This window comes from Lithobates pipiens, unplaced genomic scaffold, assembly GCF_037356315.1.
Source record: "Lithobates pipiens isolate NorthernLeopardFrog02 unplaced genomic scaffold, aLitPip1_a1.2 Scaffold_13, whole genome shotgun sequence".
NCBI classification, from domain to species: domain Eukaryota; kingdom Metazoa; phylum Chordata; class Amphibia; order Anura; family Ranidae; genus Lithobates; species Lithobates pipiens.
In genome coordinates, this window is record NW_027507718.1 from 77,766,615 (window position 1) to 77,786,089 (window position 19,475).

The window sequence follows — 19,475 nt, forward strand, 5'->3', positions numbered from 1 at the left end:
AAGGAAGCTATGCCACCTGTGTTTATGTGAAGCCAGGTAATGAAAAAACAACAACACTGTCATCACCTCTCAATTCCTGATTGCATTATCAAAACTGTAGCAGAGTTTGGCATCTGGGTGTGACCTTGTTAACTGCTAGGGTAATTAAGTTTATTCTGTTGGGAAAAAGGATGATAAATTATTAGCAAGAAGATTTTGTTCACATTTTATTAAATTGGCCTGTCAAAGGGTCGGCCAAATTACCAAGGGCCTCGTTTATTGGAGACCAGCCATATTGCCACATCTGTTACAATTATTTATAATTTCAGCAGTTGAAAACCAACTGAGTTAGGCATCCGCCATGTAAAGTAATTTACAAATTATCTGATGAGGGAGTGTTTTAGCTTTTCCCTCATTTCTAGCCAGCAGAAAGCCGCGCTGTAATTACAGAACACGATTAGGTTCTTTGGGGAACTTAACTTGCACTCGTAGCCATAGTAAGATGCAGCAAGAACATATGGAGGAGCTTGTGCTTCAACTCCCTGAAGCTCGTGACCCGCCTGCCGCTGAGCCCTTGAGTTGAATTTGAATGAGAGTGCCATGGCTAATGTTCTACACATGCACCATTTATGCCACAAAACAAATCGGATCACTGTTAATTATGTAGCAGCTATAATCAGGCCTTCACATCTGTGTAATGTGAGACGCAGTAGGCTGTATTCCAGTAATGTATGACTACCTTTGGGTCACAAATTGTGAGCCATATTGCCTCGGTTGTAGTTTACTGAAATCAAAGCAACTCCTCTGATACAAGTCCAAAACATGGATATTTTTTTCCAGCTGTTTCTGCCTCCTTTTTTTTTTTATTTTGTCTTTCGGAACAAGAGCTTTTCTTCATCAGCTATTGACCAGGGTAGTTAAAGCATATGGCGCCAGTTCATTAATGAACACTAACACCAAGCGCTCTAATTTAATGAATCCGCTTGAGCCATAAAAATCTGATTATGTTTATGCCTGTCATCTCTTTTTCCCCCCTCTGCAATGTTGTAAATTGAGAGCATTGAACTTAAAATGTACTTGCCTGGGCTTTTGCAAAAAGCTGTAACATCTTCTAAATAATGTATTAGAATTATTATTTTTGTGTGTGTGCGTGCATGTGTGTGTGTGTAAACAGCAGGCAGGTGAAAAAACTTATAGAAAGCAGCTGCTCTTCCCTTTTTATTGGAGTTATTATGGTATTAATTGAAGCTAGGGCTACCATTTATCTTTTAGAAAACACAACCTGGCAACCACCTTTTCAAAAACACTTTATTCAATGAAAAATCTTCCTTATAGAAAATCAGCTAAATATGCTGCACCCAGATGGCAAAGCAGCTACAGTTTAATTAATCCACCTTAAGTCATTGAGTGTTCAGTATGGGTAATAACATTTTGAATAATTGCAGACAAAAATGTTTTGAATTTCATTACTGAAACAAAGCAGAAGCACTACAAAGAACATGGGAGAAACCTCCAGATAACCACCTTGGGTGTTAGCCTGCAATGCTCATACAGGTTACACTGCCTCTACTGAAAAACAACTGAAGTGAATGGACTACATTATTTAAAATTGAGCTATGAACAATAAAAGCATTTAGTCTCAATAATAGAAAAAACAAAAGTCCTGTATATTATATATATTCATTACGGTCATCTAGGTAGAATATACAATTGAAAAAAAAGGCACCCTTACCTGACCAGTTGCATTCTCTGTGCCAGTGCTAAGTGTTTTTCACCTTTTCTTCCCAATAAAGCACAATAAATGCATGGTAAATGCACCTTAAGTTCATCCCAAATGCCTGTGTATACTACCCCCAAATTATGACTTGTAAACCTATGTGTAAGTGCAAAAGATTAGCCAGTTAATTAGCAAGCACCCCAATTTTAAACCTGCAAAAGGGAGAGAACATCCTGCCACTGCACTGCTGATCAGCAATCCCAAGTCTCTAAACGTATACTACTTGTCACCCTCTTTAAAAAAATAAAAAAAAAATAAGGAACACTACAGGCACAAAACCAGCAGTAAAATATAAACAGGAACTGAACCCTTTGATTCATTCCTGGAGTTACATTCCTGAAATGCTGGGATTGCTAACCGTTCACCTTTGCTTGTGTCCGCAACCAAACTGCCAAACCATCAAATGGCTGGTGTCATAACTGATCACATGTGCAGCACCATGGCAGTTTCAAACAGAAGCAGTTTCCTGGGCTGTTAAGGACAGGAAGGTTTAATTTTACATAGTTAGGTTGAAAAAAGACACAAGTCCATCCAGTCCAACCACAAAAAAAAAAAAATAATTATATCATACAATCCCATATACCCAATTCTATACCCACAGTTTAACCACTTTCAGACCGGACCATTTTGCTGGTAAATGACCAGAGGTCTTTTTACAATTTGGCACTGCGCTGCTTTAACTGGTAATTGCGCGGTCATGCAATGTTGTACCCAAACAAAATTTGCGTCCTTTTCTTCCCACAAATAGAGCTTTCTTTTGATGGTATTTGATTGCCTCTGCGATTTTTATTTTTTGCGATATAAATGGAAAAAAAGACCGCAAATTTTGAAAAAAAATGATATTTTCTACTTTTTGTTATTAGAAAAATCCAATAAATTCAATTTTAGTCATACATTTAGGCCAAAATGTATTCAGCCACATGTCTTTGGTAAAAAAAAAAGTCAATAACTGTATATTTATTGGTTTGCGCAAAAGTTGTCACATCTACAAACTAAGGTACGTTTTCTGGAATTTACGCAGCTTTTAGTTTACGACTGCCTATCTCATTTCTTGAGGTGCTAAAATGGCAGGGCAGTACAAAACCCCCCCAAATGACCCCATTTTGGAAAGTAGACCCCCTAAGGAAATTGATAAGTGGCATGTTGAGCCCATCGAATATTTTATTTTTTTGCCTCAAGCGATTGAATGACAAAAAAATATATATTTTTTTTTTTTTACACAAAGTTGTCACTAAATGATATATTGCTCACACATGCTATGGGCATATGTGAAATGACACCCCAAAATAAATTCTGCTGCTTCTCCTGAGTACGGGGATACCACACGTGTGGGATTTTTTGGCCTAGCCGCGTACGGGGCCCCGAAAGCCAAGAACCGCCTTCAGGTTTTCTAAGGGCGTAAATATTTGACTTCACTCCTCACTAACTATTACAGTTTTGAAGGCCATAAAATGCCAAGATGGCACAAAACCCCCACAAATGACCCCATTTTAGAAAGTAGACACCCCAAGCTATTTGCTGAGAGGCATGTTGAGTCCATGGAATATTTAATATTTTGCCACAAGTTGCGGGAAAATTACAAACTTTAATTTTTTTTTATTTTTTTTTCACAAAGTTGTCACTAAATGATATATTGCTCACACATGCCATGGACATATGTGAAATGACACCCCAAAATAAATTCTGCTGCTTCTCCTGAGTACGGGGATACCACATGTGTGGGATTTTTTGGGAGCCTAGCCGCGTACGGGGCCCCGAAATCCAAGAACCGCCTTCAGGTTTTCTAAGGGCGTAAATATTTGACTTCACTCCTCACTACCTATTACAGTTTTGAAGGCCATAAAATGCCAAGATGGCACAAAACCCCCACAAATGACCCCATTTTAGAAAGTAGACACCCCAAGCTATTTGCTGAGAGGCATGTTGAGTCCATGGAATATTTTATATTTTGCCACAAGTTGCGGGAAAATTACAAACTTTTTTTTTTATTTATTTTTTTCACAAAGTTGTCACTAAATGATATATTGCTCACGCATGCCATGGGCATATGTGAAATGACACCCCAAAATAAATTCTGCTGATTCTCCTGAGTACGGGGATACCACATATGTGGGACTTTTTGGGAGCCTAGCCGCGTACGGGGCCCCGAAAACCAAGCACCGCCTTCAGGCTTTCTAAGGGCGTTACAGTTTTGAAGGCCATAAAATGCCAAGATGGCACAACCCCCCCCCCCCAAATGACCCCATTTTGGAAAGTAGACACCCCTAAATTTAGGGGTACACTAGTGAGACTAGGTAATAAATGGCGGGTGCCCTGAAACTATAAAAAAGAACTAACCAACCAGCGTCACCTGTAACCGTTATATGGTGATCACTGGTGAAAGGGTTAACTAGGGGGCAATCAGGGGGCTTTATGCGGTAGTATATGGGGGTCCCTGGCGCTATAAAAAGCTGCGGCGAACCTAAATACCCCCAGATCAGTTCGCATATCGCAGTGCGATCTGCAAACTCGGATCGCATGGTGTGAACACCCATGCGATCCGATTCTGCTGCGGACCAAAAAAAGGGTCCCGTGCGAGTTTGCGGCGGGTGCGACACGAATTCAGCCATACTATCTGTATGGCTGAACTCGAATCGCACAGAGATCGGATGTGATTTGCACTGCAGTGCGGTGCGAATCACATCCGTTCTCAAACCGCTGCAATGTGAACCCAGCCTTAGTGACACTGGCGACGGGGGGTGATCACGGGGTTAAACCTTTATTGGGGGGGTTAGGGGGGTACCTTAGAACTAAAGGGGGCTAACCCTAACTGCCCTAACAGTTATTACAGTCACAAATGACACCCGCCGGGTGATCAGGGGGTTAAACCTTTATTAGGTAATAAATGGCGGGTGCCCTGAAACTATAAAAAAATAACTAACCAACCAGCATCACCTGTAACAGTTATATGGTGATCACTGGTGAAAGGGTTAACTAGGGGGCAATCAGGGGGCTTTATGCGGTAGTATATGGGGGTCCCTGGCGCTATAAAAAGTTGCAGCGAACCTAAATACCTACCTGCCTAACTAGCGTCACCTGTGACACTAATACAGCGATCAGAAAAATGATCGCTTATTAGGCTGGGTTCACACTGGAGCGATGCGGGAACGCCACGAATCCGCGGCGGGTTCCCGCATCGCATGCCTCCCGGCGGCAGTTCACACTGCCCTATGCGAACTGCTGGGAGTGTCAGTGAAATGTTAATGACACCCCCAGATCAGTTCGCATATCGCAGTGCGATCTGCAAACTCGGATCGCATGGTGTGAACACCCATGCGATCCGATTCTGCTGCGGACCAAAAAAAGGGTCCCGTGCGAATTTGCGGCGGGTGCGGCGGGAATTCAGCCATACTATCTGTATGGCTGAACTCGAATCGCACAGAGATCGGATGTGATTTGCACTGCAGTGCGGTGCGAATCACATCCGTTCTCATAAACCGCTGCAATGTGAACCCAGCTTTAGTGACACTGGCGACGGGGGGTGATCACGGGGTTAAACCTTTATTGGGGGGGTTAGGGGGGCACATTAGAACTAAAGGGGGCTAACCCTAACTGCCCAAACAGTTATTACAGTCACAAATGACACCAATGCAAAAAAAAAAAAAAGCAATTGGTGTCACTGTGACTGGGGGGGGCAGGGGTAATTGGGGGGGTGATCGGGGGGTAAAGGGGGGGTGTGAGTGTGCCTGGCATGTTCTACTGTATGTGTGGTGTGTTGGTGCAACTCACCGAACCTCTCTCCTCGGTGCCGGAACGAAAAATACCGACACGGAGGAGAGAATACATCACTTCCTCTCCTGTGTTTACATTACAGGAGAGGAAGTGATGTCACGAAGGATTTCCATTCGTCGAGAGCGATCGCGAGGGGGTGGCCATGAATGAATGGCCGCCCCCTCATCCCGGATCGCTCTCGAACGAATGCCGATCGCCGCAGGCACCGGGGGGGGGCCCGATCGGGCCCCCCACCCGCGGGCAGGCAGGGACTTATATATACGCCCATATGCCTGCCCGTGCCATTCTGCCAACGTATATCGTCGTGCGGCGGTCGGCAAGTGGTTAACCAGAGGAAGGCAAAAAACCCCAACAGAGCATGATCCAATTTGCTAAAGCAGGGGAAAAAATCCCTTCCTGATCCCCCGAGAGGAAATCGGATTTTCCCCAGATCAACTTTACCTATAAATATTAGTACCCTTAGGAAATAATCCAGGCCTTTCTTAAAGCAATCTACTGAGCTGACCAGAACCATCTCTGCAGGGAGTCTATTCCACATTTTCACAGCTCTTACTGTGAAGAAACCTTTCCGTATTTGGAGATGAAATCTCTTTTCCTCTAGACGTTTTTGTTTTAAGGCTGTCAGCAGATAGGCCTCTACAAATTTGGCACAGTGCCTAAAAATACAGAGCAACTGAGCAACTGAGCATGTACAGAGCAGGGTGAGACAGTGTATTATTGGATTTTTTCAACATTTTCAGTCTTTATTTGTAACGCAAAAAAAAAAAAAACAGTGGTGATCAAATAACGCTGAAAGCTCTAGTGGGGGGGGGTATAAAAATTTTGTTTGGGTACAGTGTTTCATGACCGAGCAATTGTCATTCAAAATGCAACAGCGCTGAAAGCTGAAAATTGGCCTGGGCAGGAGGGGGGGGGGGGGTGGAGTGCCCTGTATTGAAGTGGTTAAAACAGTATTGCCATTATTTTTAATGTTATACATAGCTAGCTATACCTGCAAAAGGGGCCAGCCTGAAGTGATCTAGCAGGACTTCATTTTCTGATTAATGTTCTACGTTGACCAGTTGAGCTCTCACACCTGTATATTCTCGTACACGCTCAAATACATTTTTACATTTCTTCTATGGACCAGTTTTTTAGCAATATCTTTGTTAATACTTAAAAAACAAAGTAATACTTTTTTTTAGAGCAAAGCCTTCATTTGGTAATATGGTTCTGTAAAAATGATTAGTCTTATGAAATCGATAAAAAAAAAAATCACTTTTCTCTACTTATAAGTGTTAGTGTAAAACAAAATCATTGTTATCAACTTAGATAACTTGTCCTGTTTAAAACTGCAATTACATTATGACTTGTCTTGAATACAAAGCAATGCCTGGGCCTGGGGTCATATCATGTAAAATTCTGGTGTATGAGCCCACCTGGGAGCCACAGCTGCTGTGTATATCTGTACATACCAATCAATTACTGGATGCGGCTTTATGTAGTTATAACCAATACAGACAGCAATACAAACCTGGAGGCCAATACACCAACATAAAAAGTTTTTTTTGTGGTTCCACATTAGTTTTTATTTAAGAACCTGTTCTCATAGGACCTTTAGTCTGCAGTGTAATACTTGGGATCTGATCAGGGCTGCACATGTAAAAATGCAAAAATATCCTTTCTGATTTAAAAAATCAGCCATCCAAATAATCAGGAATTAAAGCAAAGCTCCACCCTAAAGTGGAACTTCCGCTCATTGGAACCTTCCCCCTCCCGTGCCACCTTTCAGGGGGGAGAGGGGTGCAGATACCTGTATAATACAGGTATTTGCACCCACTTCCGGGCATAGGTAGCCGCAGAATCTGAGGGTATTTACAGCACTTACAGTACTTGTAGCTGCTGACTTCTAAAAAAATAAAAAAAAATAAACGGCAGAACTCCCGCTTTGGGTAAAGCATCTAAGGTAGACGATTGTAAGCAAGATAATAATTTGTATGCAACAAAAATTACCCAAGCATCCTTACTGGAATTTGTATTAATAATTTTATTATGACCTAGTAAATGACTGTTGTCGTGTACCACTTCTTCAATAGAATACAAAAAACACCCGTTTGTACAATACACAGTTTTTATTGAATTACCATACAGTATTAAGCAATATATTTAGGCGAGGTATATTTAGCCGTTAAAGTGGTAGAGTGCTGCAATCTGCGGCATATCGTTCACATTTGGTGTCAAAAAAGCGTTGCATCTCAAAGATTTTAAAGGTAAAAAAAAAAAAGGATTACGATACTACTATGCATGTACTATAGAAACATATTTCTTGAGTTTTGGCTCCCTGTGTTTCCTACTAATCAACTCTTTGAACATTTCAGTAGCAATTTTTCACCTAAGCAATCCCCGCTAAGAACTACAGAGGAGAATTTAAAAGAATGTTTTAACAGTTGCAACAGAATTATATATCAGTAGAAAGTGTGCACCTGTCAGATCTTCCATTACAAATAAAAATATTCATTTCAAGTTAATTATGGTGCTTCCGTGGATGCCTGGGCTACTAAACCTGTCTTTGATGTCAGCAGGTACATGTACAAAGTTAAAATACAAGACAGCTAGACACTAGCTGCATTTGTTCAGTAAACACAATTAAATATTTATTAATCACACTGGTAAAAGTTATATTCAAAAGAGAATACATCTCAAAATTAAAGTTTTATGGCATAGTGATGTAAAAACCTTTTTTTTTTTTTTTTAATCTGTAAAGGAAGACCATAATAGTCAAACAAGCAAAGGCCTACTACCCACCCCCAGTCAAATATCACGCAGCAACTGCTAGTGGAAACACATGGTACCCTTCCTGTTACCCCATGACTCAAGCTTTTCTTGTTCCATTCCATTTTATATAAACCAGTAATACAAACAATTCGTCAATAAAAGTCTGAGAATATCCGTATTAAAACAGCGCTCGACATAGAGTTCACAAAGTTTTCACAAATAATTGTGTATGAGCTCTAATAAAAAGGAGGAGAGTCCTTAGTGTGCAGATAGGGTGATTGTAGTATTTTAATCAACGTTGCGAGGTGATCAAAAGTGCTGCTGACATTTCTTCCACCAAAATATGGGAGTGCTTCACCGCGTGCGATGCATCCCCCACAGGGGGTAAAACTCACCAGACACAGTTGATAAAATCAGCCTTAGGGAGTAGATACTCTTTTTAGGTGTACCACAACCTCATACGTCTTCCCTCAGGGGTATGCGGTGTACGCTATGCAATGCCCTTGTGGGTTGATATATATATAGGCCGGACCAAAAGACTTTTAAGGATTGGAATAGCGGAACATGTTGCTAACATTAAATTAGGTTTTAAGGATCACAATGTGTCCCTACATTTTAAAATTTACCACAATCAGGACCCATCCGGACTTAAATTTTGGGGTTTAGATCATATGAAACCCTCCTGGAGAGGGTCTAATCTAGTACGAGAACTATCTAAACGTGAAACTGAGTGGATATATCGAGTAGACACTTTAGCACCAAAAGGGTTAAACGTGGACTTAGACATTAACTGTTTTATCAGTGATTATTAATTTTCCAGCATGCTGGCCCTGTTTATAAAATGATATGCATTTTGCAGATTGATACAGGGACATGACATATGGGCCACAGACAAATGGGGGTATAAGACATTACATGATGCTGGGTCTATAGCAACATGAAATTCCTACGCTGGTCTTCATATATTTACACCAATATCTATCTAATGTGATTATATACACATAGAGGGGTTTCTCTCTGAGTTTTATCATTATGATTATTTTTTTTGGTTTATCAGATTATGTATCACTGAACTTTGACACCATATTGTTATGATGACGGTCTTAAAAGCACTAATTTTTAATTAGATTAGGCTCTACAATATTTTTAGTGACATACAACCTGATAACTTTGCAAAAAAATAAGAAAATTGGGAATAATGACCCTGAACTAATTTTAACTAGAAGGGCAACCTACATATACATATATATATCTTTTTTCCTTCCAGGGGTATATATTCTCTTCCCATGATTTCTTTTTTGGGGTTGATATATACGATATATCTATTGTTTGATTTTGGTGCCAATTTTAGTGCTGCATTCGATACAGGGTATATGGTGCTGCTTGGGGATACATGTCTGGAAGTTTGTATTTTAAATATATGCATATTTTGCCACAATAGGTATGGTATCTGATGTACTTTATGTATGCCCTTTGTTTATATGGGGTATAACTCGCTGCTTCTATGGATGTTCACACATATATTTATTATGTAATGGTACACTACTTCGTTTTTTTAGCCATTTTCCTCTATATTTATCTTTTATATATATATATATTTTTTAGTTAGTTTTAAAGATATTTCTATTGTTTATTATAATGGGGTGATGTGATGTTCCGGGTGTAGTAATCATGCTAATTTCTGGCTACCTTGTCGGTTATCGAGTATGTCCAATTGTGTATTTCTCCCCCTGCTAGTTGATAACGCTGTTGGCGTCCGGTTACCATGACTATGTGCAGCGTCATGTGGGCCGGAAATTGCGCGATTGGTCAACGCGGGCGGAGACTGGGTAATATAAGCTGGCTGCTGGCGTCGTGTAGGCACGCCCTCTGTTGAAGTCGGAAGTGACGAAACGCGTCAGGGCGTGGCCTACACGACACTCCCGGAAGTGAGGTGTGCGTTCCACCGCTAACCAAAGACCAGGAAGTCATTCACAGTGCACACAGTTGAACACAGGTGGACGGCTCTGAAATCTGGAAACCGGTGAAACATACACGATTTTAATGCTTGTGATGTATTTAACAATGTACGCAGATATTTAAATGGGGTTTTTATTTGTTTTGAGCAACTTCTTTCTTTAAAAATAAAACGGTATTACGCTATGTATATACTTTGTTTTATTTTATGACATTCTTGGAGTATTGCTGGAAACAGGACCCCTGAGGGAAGACGTATGAGGTTGTGGTACACCTAAAAAGAGTATCTACTCCCTAAGGCTGATTTTATCAACGGTGTCTGGTGAGTTTTACCCCTGTGGGGGATGCATCGCACACGGTGAAGCACTCCCATATTTTGGTGGAAGAAATGTCAGCAGCACTTTTGATCACCTCGCAACGTTGATTAAAATACTACAATCACCCTATCTGCACACTAAGGACTCTCCTCCTTTTTATTAAAGCTCATACACAATTATTTGTGAAAACTTTCTGAACTCTATGTCGAGCGCTGTTTTAATACGGATATTCTCAGACTTTTATTGACGAATTGTTTGTATTACTGGTTTATATAATCACTATAGTTTTTAAACAGCTGCTATTATTGCTTGGATTACTAAGTCATAATTGACCTGACAGATTGTATCCAGGTTGTTTGGTTCTATTGGCATCTCATATGCAGGTATCTATATAAGGATATACATTGATTATATATATATATATTTTTTGAATCTGTTGTGCAGCCTTTTTGAAATACACCTGTTGTTTCCATTCCATGTTATGCTTCAGAACAGAAAGCTTTAAATGAAGATATTTAATCGTGTAGCAATAGTAGAACTTTGGTTCTACATATGCAAGTAACATACAACTGAAAGAAAGGATAGATGATGCAGAACTTGATTTGTGGTTATTTGCATAGAAGGTTTGTTACCATATAGCACCAGAAGATAGAAAACTTTTCCCATAATGAAGAAGGCAGCGGCAGCACCCGAGAGCCGAGGAACAGATCGGCTTCAGGTGCCGACATCGCAGGAGCGCTGGACAGGTGAGTGTCCATATTTTATAAGTCAGCAGCTGCAGTATTTGTAGCGGCTGACTTTAAAAAAAAACAAAAAACGGCGGAACTCCCACTTTGGGTAAAGCATCTAAGGTAGACGATAGTAAGCAAGATAAGAATTTGTATGCAACAAAAATTACCCAAGCATCCTTACTGGAATTTATATTAATAATGTTATTATGACCTACTAAATGACTGTTCATGTACCACTTCTTCAATAGAATACATATATATGATCTTCAAGCTACATATGACACACCGGGGGGGGGATTTACTAAAACCGGTGCTCACAGAATCTGGTGAGGTTGTGCATAGTAGCCAATCAGCTCATAACTTCAGCTTGTTCAATTAAGCTTTGACAATAAAACCTTGAAGCTGATTGGTTACTATGCACAGCTGCACCAGACTGTGTGCCCCAGTTTTACCAAATCTTCCACAAAGCCTTATGGCTTTAAGTCTATTTTTCCACTTGGAAATGCAGCACTTCCACTATGAAAAAAATGCAGCGCTTCTAGAATGAAACATTACAAACTATAGCTCCTTATAGTCAAGAAAAAGACATTCTGTGTAATCCCCAAATTATTATAATCTGCTGTTATCAACACTGGCTCATCAAGTTTCTTAGCCATGTAGGTTGTAGAATGTTTAAAGGGGATAGGAAAAAAAGATTAAGAACAATAAATCACCAGATTGCTCTGGGTTTTGGACAATGATAAAGTAACTAGGGAAGCACTGTATGTATATGCAAACTGGCAATTCACCGACCATACAAGCAAAGACTGCTATATGATGCAAGTTATTTAATGGTACGTGATTGGACTACATTAGTAAACTGCTAAACCTGCTAACAACATCGTGAAGCTCAGAGCGACTGAAGATTGTGTGGTAATCCTTGCTGACATTCTTTGTAGAGCTCCTGGGTTCTGTGATTTGCTGAAGCATCGTTCCAGTACAGCTGTATTTGTATATTATGAAGTCAGTTTCACCCTTTCCGCTTTTTAATCCCAAGTCACCAGTTTACACAGGCACGGCCATTGTAAAAGCTTTCCAAACTACAGCTCCTTGGCAATGCCAAGAAGCAAATAAACCCAACTAATACTTGTCAGAAATCCCACGATAAATACACAAGTCCCCATTCACATGACAAGGTAAATCCTATTTTAACAGGTGGATGCACTAAATGATAGTGCCAGACTCCACAGAGGGAATTGCTAAAAAATATTGAGGCAGTGTTCGGTTACTAAATATGAACTACAGAAAATATATACTTGAAATCAATTAGATAAAAGTAAAACTTAAAAAACTATAATTCAATTAACTGGCATTATACATATATTACCAAACTGGTTTGAAAAGAGTAGCAAATAGGAATGGCAGAAATAGCATAAACATATGTGGTCACATTTTCAATTCAGCTTGAACAGTAAAGGTGGCCAACAATCGGTTGGACAAGTTATTTCCTCTTTAAACATATATGGACTAATAGATAAGGCAACCAAAGTTCACTAATGACTTAAAGCGGGAGTAAACCCGCTGAAGTTTTTTTTTTTTTTTTTTGACCTGCAAAGGAAAAGGCATAAGCTAGTATGCACCGCATACTAGCTCATTATGAAATACTTACCTTAGAATGAGGCCCCGACATCTGGCCCGATCCACACCGAGGGAGCAGACATGTTCCTTCGGTGTGTCTTCCGGGAACCGCAGCTCCAGCGATGTGAGTGGCCGGACTTTCAGCCGAGAATCCCCTGTGCGCATGCGCTGCTGCAGTCAGCAAGAGGGCAAGATTTTTTTTTACCTACAGGTAAGCCTTATTATAGGCGTACCTGTAGGTTAAACTTAAAATGACTATACAACCGCTTTAACTGCAAAAAGCCAGCTTAAGGTAATTTACAAGTTGCTGGAAACTTATGGATAAAAAGCATCTGTAAAAAAGCAAATATTGGGCAACAGGGTTTGAAAAAAAAAAATAAAAAATTTGGTTTGGAAAATATGTTTTACATTGCTCATCATACTTGAAAATAAACATAGAAGAGTAAAAGCGTAATAACTAAAGTGCACTCCATAATGTCACTGTTAAGTGAACAGCTAATGGCGTTTACTTTCATTGCACAGAGGACTCTGAAATGTGTATGTGTATGCTGCTTGCTCAGTCAAGAGGTTAAAAGAAAATGTCAATAGCTACTATAGGATGGCCTGCACACATATCTAGCAATAATGCTGGCCTGGTGAACCACTCATAAAATATAAATACGTTATAGTTCCTAATGCTGTACCTGAGGTTCTTGAGGTGGCTTGAGTAATGCAGTGATGGTTTCTTGCAGTTTCACTTCTAGCTGACCAATATGTTGCTCCTTTTGATGTAACTGCTCAGTGAGAGCAATATTACTTTGCCGCAGTTGAGTCTCACTGGACTTAGCCATTTCATAACATGCATTCAAGTCATTATAAAGCTAACAATGAGATAAAAAAAATGGTACATTTATTATTGCACTCTTGCCTTATTTTGCACACAACATCACATTGTATTTGACCCTGAAAGATAATTCAAATATATAGAAAATTCTACTATGCTATCTAGATTAAGTTTATGTCTGTGTTTCCAACACTGCCCAACCTGCTAAGGATATTACAGTGGGTCTTCACTTCTTAGCCTACTTTACCATATAGCAGTATAGGAAGAATTCTTGCTTGGAAATTGTCTCTGCTCTGTCTGGCCAAATTCTGCATGCAGTGCACACACTAGGGTAATGCTGAGCAGCTGCACCTAAGAATATGCTTTAATGACTGCTATGGTAGTTTCCCATGATCACCTTGATGCATGTGCCAGGCCATGCCCCCCTTTTTAAAATTGTTAACCTTTTAAATACATATCTATCCTGCAGAAAACACTGAAATTGGTTCTCTCAGCAACTGGTGGCAACCAAATGTCTTGGCGTTGACCACATGAAATCATTTGAAGGGGATTGTGTATGGATCATGTAGATTTAGCTCTGCCTAAACTCTAATTCTCGGATTCAAGAGAGATTAAATGACCACCGCCTATACTATACATTTGATCCCATGAACAAATCTCATAGTAGCTTTGAGATTCTGTGTCGGTGTGTGTCTTTGCAATACATCAACTTTGCTGGATAGTTTAACGTGGTTCAAGTTTTCAATGGGCTTCTGTATTACTTAACGCGTTGCTAAAAGCTTGTTCAATACTGCAGCAAACACTACTGTAAAGAAATGTTCTAAAAAGACACTGTCAACTTGCCCATGTAGGACAAAGTGACCATATCTCTCATGTTTCTGCAAAAGGGCAACTCCTGACCCGCTTACCTGCACTGCAACGCACCTCCTTGCTCCACCACAGTTGGCATTGAAATCAGAGGATCAGTAGTATCACTCTCCAGTTCATATGACTGTGCCCAAACCTAGTGATTGGTTGCTAGGCCTGGGCATCATCACAGAGGAGTAGGCCACATGCTCTCCCATGCCAAAAAATAGCAGGTATTCTCAACAGCTAAAGAGGTACAAGGAGCTGTGGGGATACGCAAGTAAAGCAAGCATAAGAGTGTCGGGAATGCCCTTTGCAGAGACACTGTCATTTTGTCCTGCAAAATGTATTTTTACAGTGGTTCTAAAGCCTTGTATGTTTTTACTTTAACCCCTTTGAGCCAGCACCTGTCAACCCTTTAAGGGGTTTAGAATCCTGAGAGTTGGGGCGGGGCTTATGGTCATGTGACTGCTGTGATTGGCTGTCATGGCGGTCACATGATCAGAAAGCTCCAAATTGCAAGCAGCCGGTAACTGTGCCTGTGTCCATGCAGGGGGCAAGCAGCTTGCTCTGGGGGCACTCAGGAAGGGTGAGGGGCCTGAAGGTATAAAAGGTAGACTGCGCAAGTTTAAAAAAACTTCAGCCTTTACACCCACTTTAAGCAGTCCAGGATAGCAACTGAGATTTCTGTTGATTTGTCAAGAAAAACACTCATTAACAGCTATGTAAATACTTGCTAATTTTAATGCTCTTCAAACAAATGTAGCCCATGTGTAGGCACCTTTCATTATCTGCAAGTACCTTTGGTAATCACGTATTTAATTTCTATGCAGCCGGACCCCAGCTGTACACTCACATTTACAGTATTGTTAGTTTGGTCACATTGGCATACCTGCCAGGTTATGTTTCATGAGAAACGGTCACAAATATCATAGAAGAGCATAGTCAAAGATCTTGGGAAATCTCCAAAGGGAACAAAAAGCAAAGTAGGGTGCCTGATCTAACTGTGCTTGCTGTGAGTGCCTGCTCCTTGTAGACCTAATGTTTTATATTTCGCTGATATATGGACGGATATACTGGGAACCTTGTTCCAGCCTTGTGTTTCATTTTTCTCCCATCCATTTTAATAGTTGGGCAAGACCCTCAGCATTTTTATATTCAGATCATATTAACATTTACTGAATAACCTGATAATTCTATAAATATGTATTTACATACTGTATATATTTTCCTATGTTGAGCAGGAAGTCTTGGTGCTCCTTCTGATTGTCCATTATGGGGGTAACTGACAGCTTATGGACATAGCATTTTTTTTTTTTTTTTATTGCTGGCTTACCATTTGTATATTGCTAGTTGGCAATGTAAGTTAAGTCATTGTTGCATGTTCATTTAATGTTAAGCACTTTCTGTGTGGTATATTTAAGAATATTTCTTGATCTATACACTTATATTAATGATTTCCCACCCATCTTTCCCTGCTAAAGATCATTTTAAATTGAAATGCATTGGACTCAATTGGTAACAATTGGTCGAAGTCTGATTGGTTGTAAAGAATGTATAAACATACTTTGTGACATGTGCCGATAGGTGGTCCTTTAGACAATATAATAAAACTTTCTAATCAGCCTTACCCTTTTAATAATGTTTTATGGAATGACAATTCAAATGCATTTGTTTTAGATTTGTTTTTTGGTATATATATAAATATATATATATATTTTTTTTGGACTTTATTGAATGTAATTTCCAATATTGGGGACATGGCACCTTCGGCTACAATAGACATCATTGTGAATCCTCTAACAGCTGACAGCTCTGCCCTATCAGGCTTCCCAGGCTGAACAGAATGGAGATCATCCAGTTTTGGCTTTACAGAGTGATACAGATCCTTGCTTCACCTGAATAACCAATTGTCTTTTATGGGATTTATTAAAATATCTCTTACCACACTTAGATTGCACCCTCTGCTTTGTTTTCTTTTTGCGTCCACTGGAGATTTCCCAAGATCTCAGAGAGAAGCTGGAGTCGAGGTGTATGTGGAGATTACTCTCCTGTGCCCTGGCAATTTTTACATTAGGACGGTCTCAAACTTTTTATGGAATATTTTACGTTTACTAGGCACTATTTGCACCATTTAGTTTGTTTATATTATATGTGTGATGAAATGCAAGGACACACTGTACCAAAGTCTTGTACATTTCAGCAAACAGAAGTCCGTTAATGTAAAACATACTTTCTGATACGAGATGGTCTCAGTAGTGTGAGCATCTTCTTGGCTTCTTAGTACTTTCTGTGTGTCCACATTGAGTGTCTGAAGTTGCTGTATAAGCTCAGCTTGTTGTGCTGCATGCTCATTGCTTTGTTTGTAAAGTTTCTGAAGTTCCTGTAATTCTTTCCTGTCACCGACAAACAAAAACATAACAGAAGATAAAATGTGTGAGCTTCATTAAATATAGATGTGTGGTATTCTATGTAATTGAAATTATATTACAAGACAATGAAACAGTAAATCCCTGTTCTGCTAGGAAGTCACCAATATCCCCACCATCCTGCCATTTTAATTGGCTTGACAACCCTTCCTCAAACACAAGTTATAAAATACTACCCCTGGCATATTTCTAAATGTTTATGTTTGCAGACCTCAATGTTCTACTGTGCTAAAGCAAACATATTTAGAGCCTCAAAAGCAAGAATTTACCTTCGACTGTCAAAGTGCTAAAATAAAGAGTTGGGGGTTCTCAGCATTAATCTGTGTCTGGGAACTGCAAACACCTTTGCCACATTCAGTAATAAATTGTAATGTTAAAGGATGAGTTTACCTTTTGGCACATGTTACACATTCTGGCTCCTGCCACCTCTCCCCCCCCCCCCCCTCCGATATCCTCCCCTCAGTGTGACAGGGGGCAGAGGATCTTTTCCCTGCACCCGCTCTCAAAATTCAAAAAAAGCACAGCCCTGTGGAGCTCACCCCCACATGGCTCCATCAATCATTCACAGTTTCCTGTGAATATATGAACTAAAAGTACCATCAGACACCACGGCTTGTAGTTCGGAATGAATTGCAAGGGCGCTGATGAAAGCCCTTCTAGTTCATTCACAAGCCCTGCAGCTTTCAAACTGACAGCCCATATGAAGGTGCAAGCTGAAAGCTACAGGGCTTGCCCAACATTGCACTCATGATCCGCTGATCATGGGTGCAATGCTTTCCAGGCTCTTGCAGGGAAAAATAAAAAGTGCACTTTTTTTCTGCAAAACTTGTGTGCATTTATTATTTTTTCGGCTTTCGGCATATATACTGCGGCAAGGCAGCTCGGCTGCGCAAACTTGGCTTACCTGTACGTCAGTCTGTGCATGTGATAGCATGGCGCGTGCGTGCTGCAAGCCGGAAGAGCGCATGCGGGGGTCAGGCAGACTCAATGTCTCACGGTACAGAACAGGGATCTGTAAACAAGGGGCATCCCCGTTCTGACAGGAGACTACATGGAGACCTGCTGTTCCTAGCGATCTGGAACAGCGATCTCTGTGATGTCCCAGTAAGTCCATCCTCCACGGTTAACCCCTTGATTGCCCCCTAGTGTTAACCCCTTCTCTGCCGGTGTCATTTATACATTCATCAGCGCATTTGCATTTTTTTTTAGCACTGATCACTGTATTGGTGTCACTAGGCCCCAAAAAGTGTCACTTAGGGTCAGATTTGTCCGCCACAATTTCGCAGCTAAAAATCGCAGCTGGCCGCCATTACCAGTAAAAAAAAAAACAATAAAAAAAAAAAAAAAAAGAAAAGTTCCTAAATCTATCCCCTATTTTGTAGACGCTATAACTTTTGCACAAACCAATGTACGTTTATTGGGATTATTTTTACCAAAAATATGTAACAGAATACATATTGACCTGAACTGATGAAGAAATTCGATTTTTTTTTTTCTTTGGATATGCATTATAGCAGAAAGTAAAAAAAAATTTTTAGTTTTTTTCAAAATTGCCGTTCTTTTTTAGCTTATAGTGTAAAACAATAAAAACCGCTGAGGTGATAAAATACCACCAGAAGAAAGCTCTATTTGTGGGGGGACATCAATTTTGTTTGGGTACAATGTCGCATGCTCTCGCAGTTGTCAGTTAAAGTGATGCAGTTCCGCATCGCAAAAAAAATGGCCTGGTCATTAGGGGGTAAATCCTTCCGGGGCTGAAGTGGTTAAAAAGGATGTGGCAAAAAAAAGGAATTTCATCTTATTAGTAAATTGCTGCATGTTGAAGAATTCTACACTTCGTGACCAACTCCCATCAAAGCACACACTGACTAGGAGCAGTCATTGTGGAGAGGAGACTATTTTGCTACATGCATCAAACTTTTCACAATCTCAAACCATTCAACACTACAGGTATGCATACCTTCCTCATATTAGCTGAAAGCATAAATGTTTTAGACTGCATTCACACCTGGGCATTTTGTAGCTTGAAATCTGATTTTCTATTGTGCTTGTTCACATCTGACAGCTCAAAAAAGTTCTGGAGCTTTTTTCTTAGCTCAAATCAGGCAGATTGCAGCATTTTTTGGTGCGTTTTGTGCATCGTAGAATTGCATTAGGCTCCATTCACACCTGAGCATATCGATTTACTGCCTTTTTTTGCAGCTTTTTTGCAGCTTTTTTTAAAAAAAAAGCATTTTTAGAAGCGTATTACCGCTTCGGGTGTTTTTTCTTAGCCAATATAAAGCACTAGGGGGGAGGAGAGGGAGAGGAAATTAGGGGTAGAGAGCTGCTGTTTGAGCAGAAAAACTTGTAAAATGCTCAAGTCAGGAGTTCCTATTAAAGTCTATGGGGCCAAAACTGCTTGTAATCTGCCAAAAAGAAGCTCATGTACTTTTTTGAGCTTCAGGCATTTTGCTTCAGGCGACAGAACACTTA

At 40.1% G+C, this 19,475-nt stretch overlaps 1 protein-coding gene across 2 annotated transcripts in view; it reads right to left on the minus strand.

Moving 5' to 3' along the window:
- Nucleotides 1-19,475, minus strand: part of CNTLN (centlein) — a 580,120-nt gene that overhangs the window by 427,125 nt on the left and 133,520 nt on the right. For both annotated transcript variants that reach the window (XM_077475235.1, XM_077475234.1), the window contains exons 8-9: nt 16,805-16,967; nt 13,586-13,762 (exon numbers count right to left, since the gene is read on the minus strand). In XM_077475235.1, coding sequence (XP_077331361.1) covers nt 13,586-13,762; nt 16,805-16,967 — 340 coding nt within the window. The remainder of the gene's footprint in view (nt 1-13,585; nt 13,763-16,804; nt 16,968-19,475) is intronic.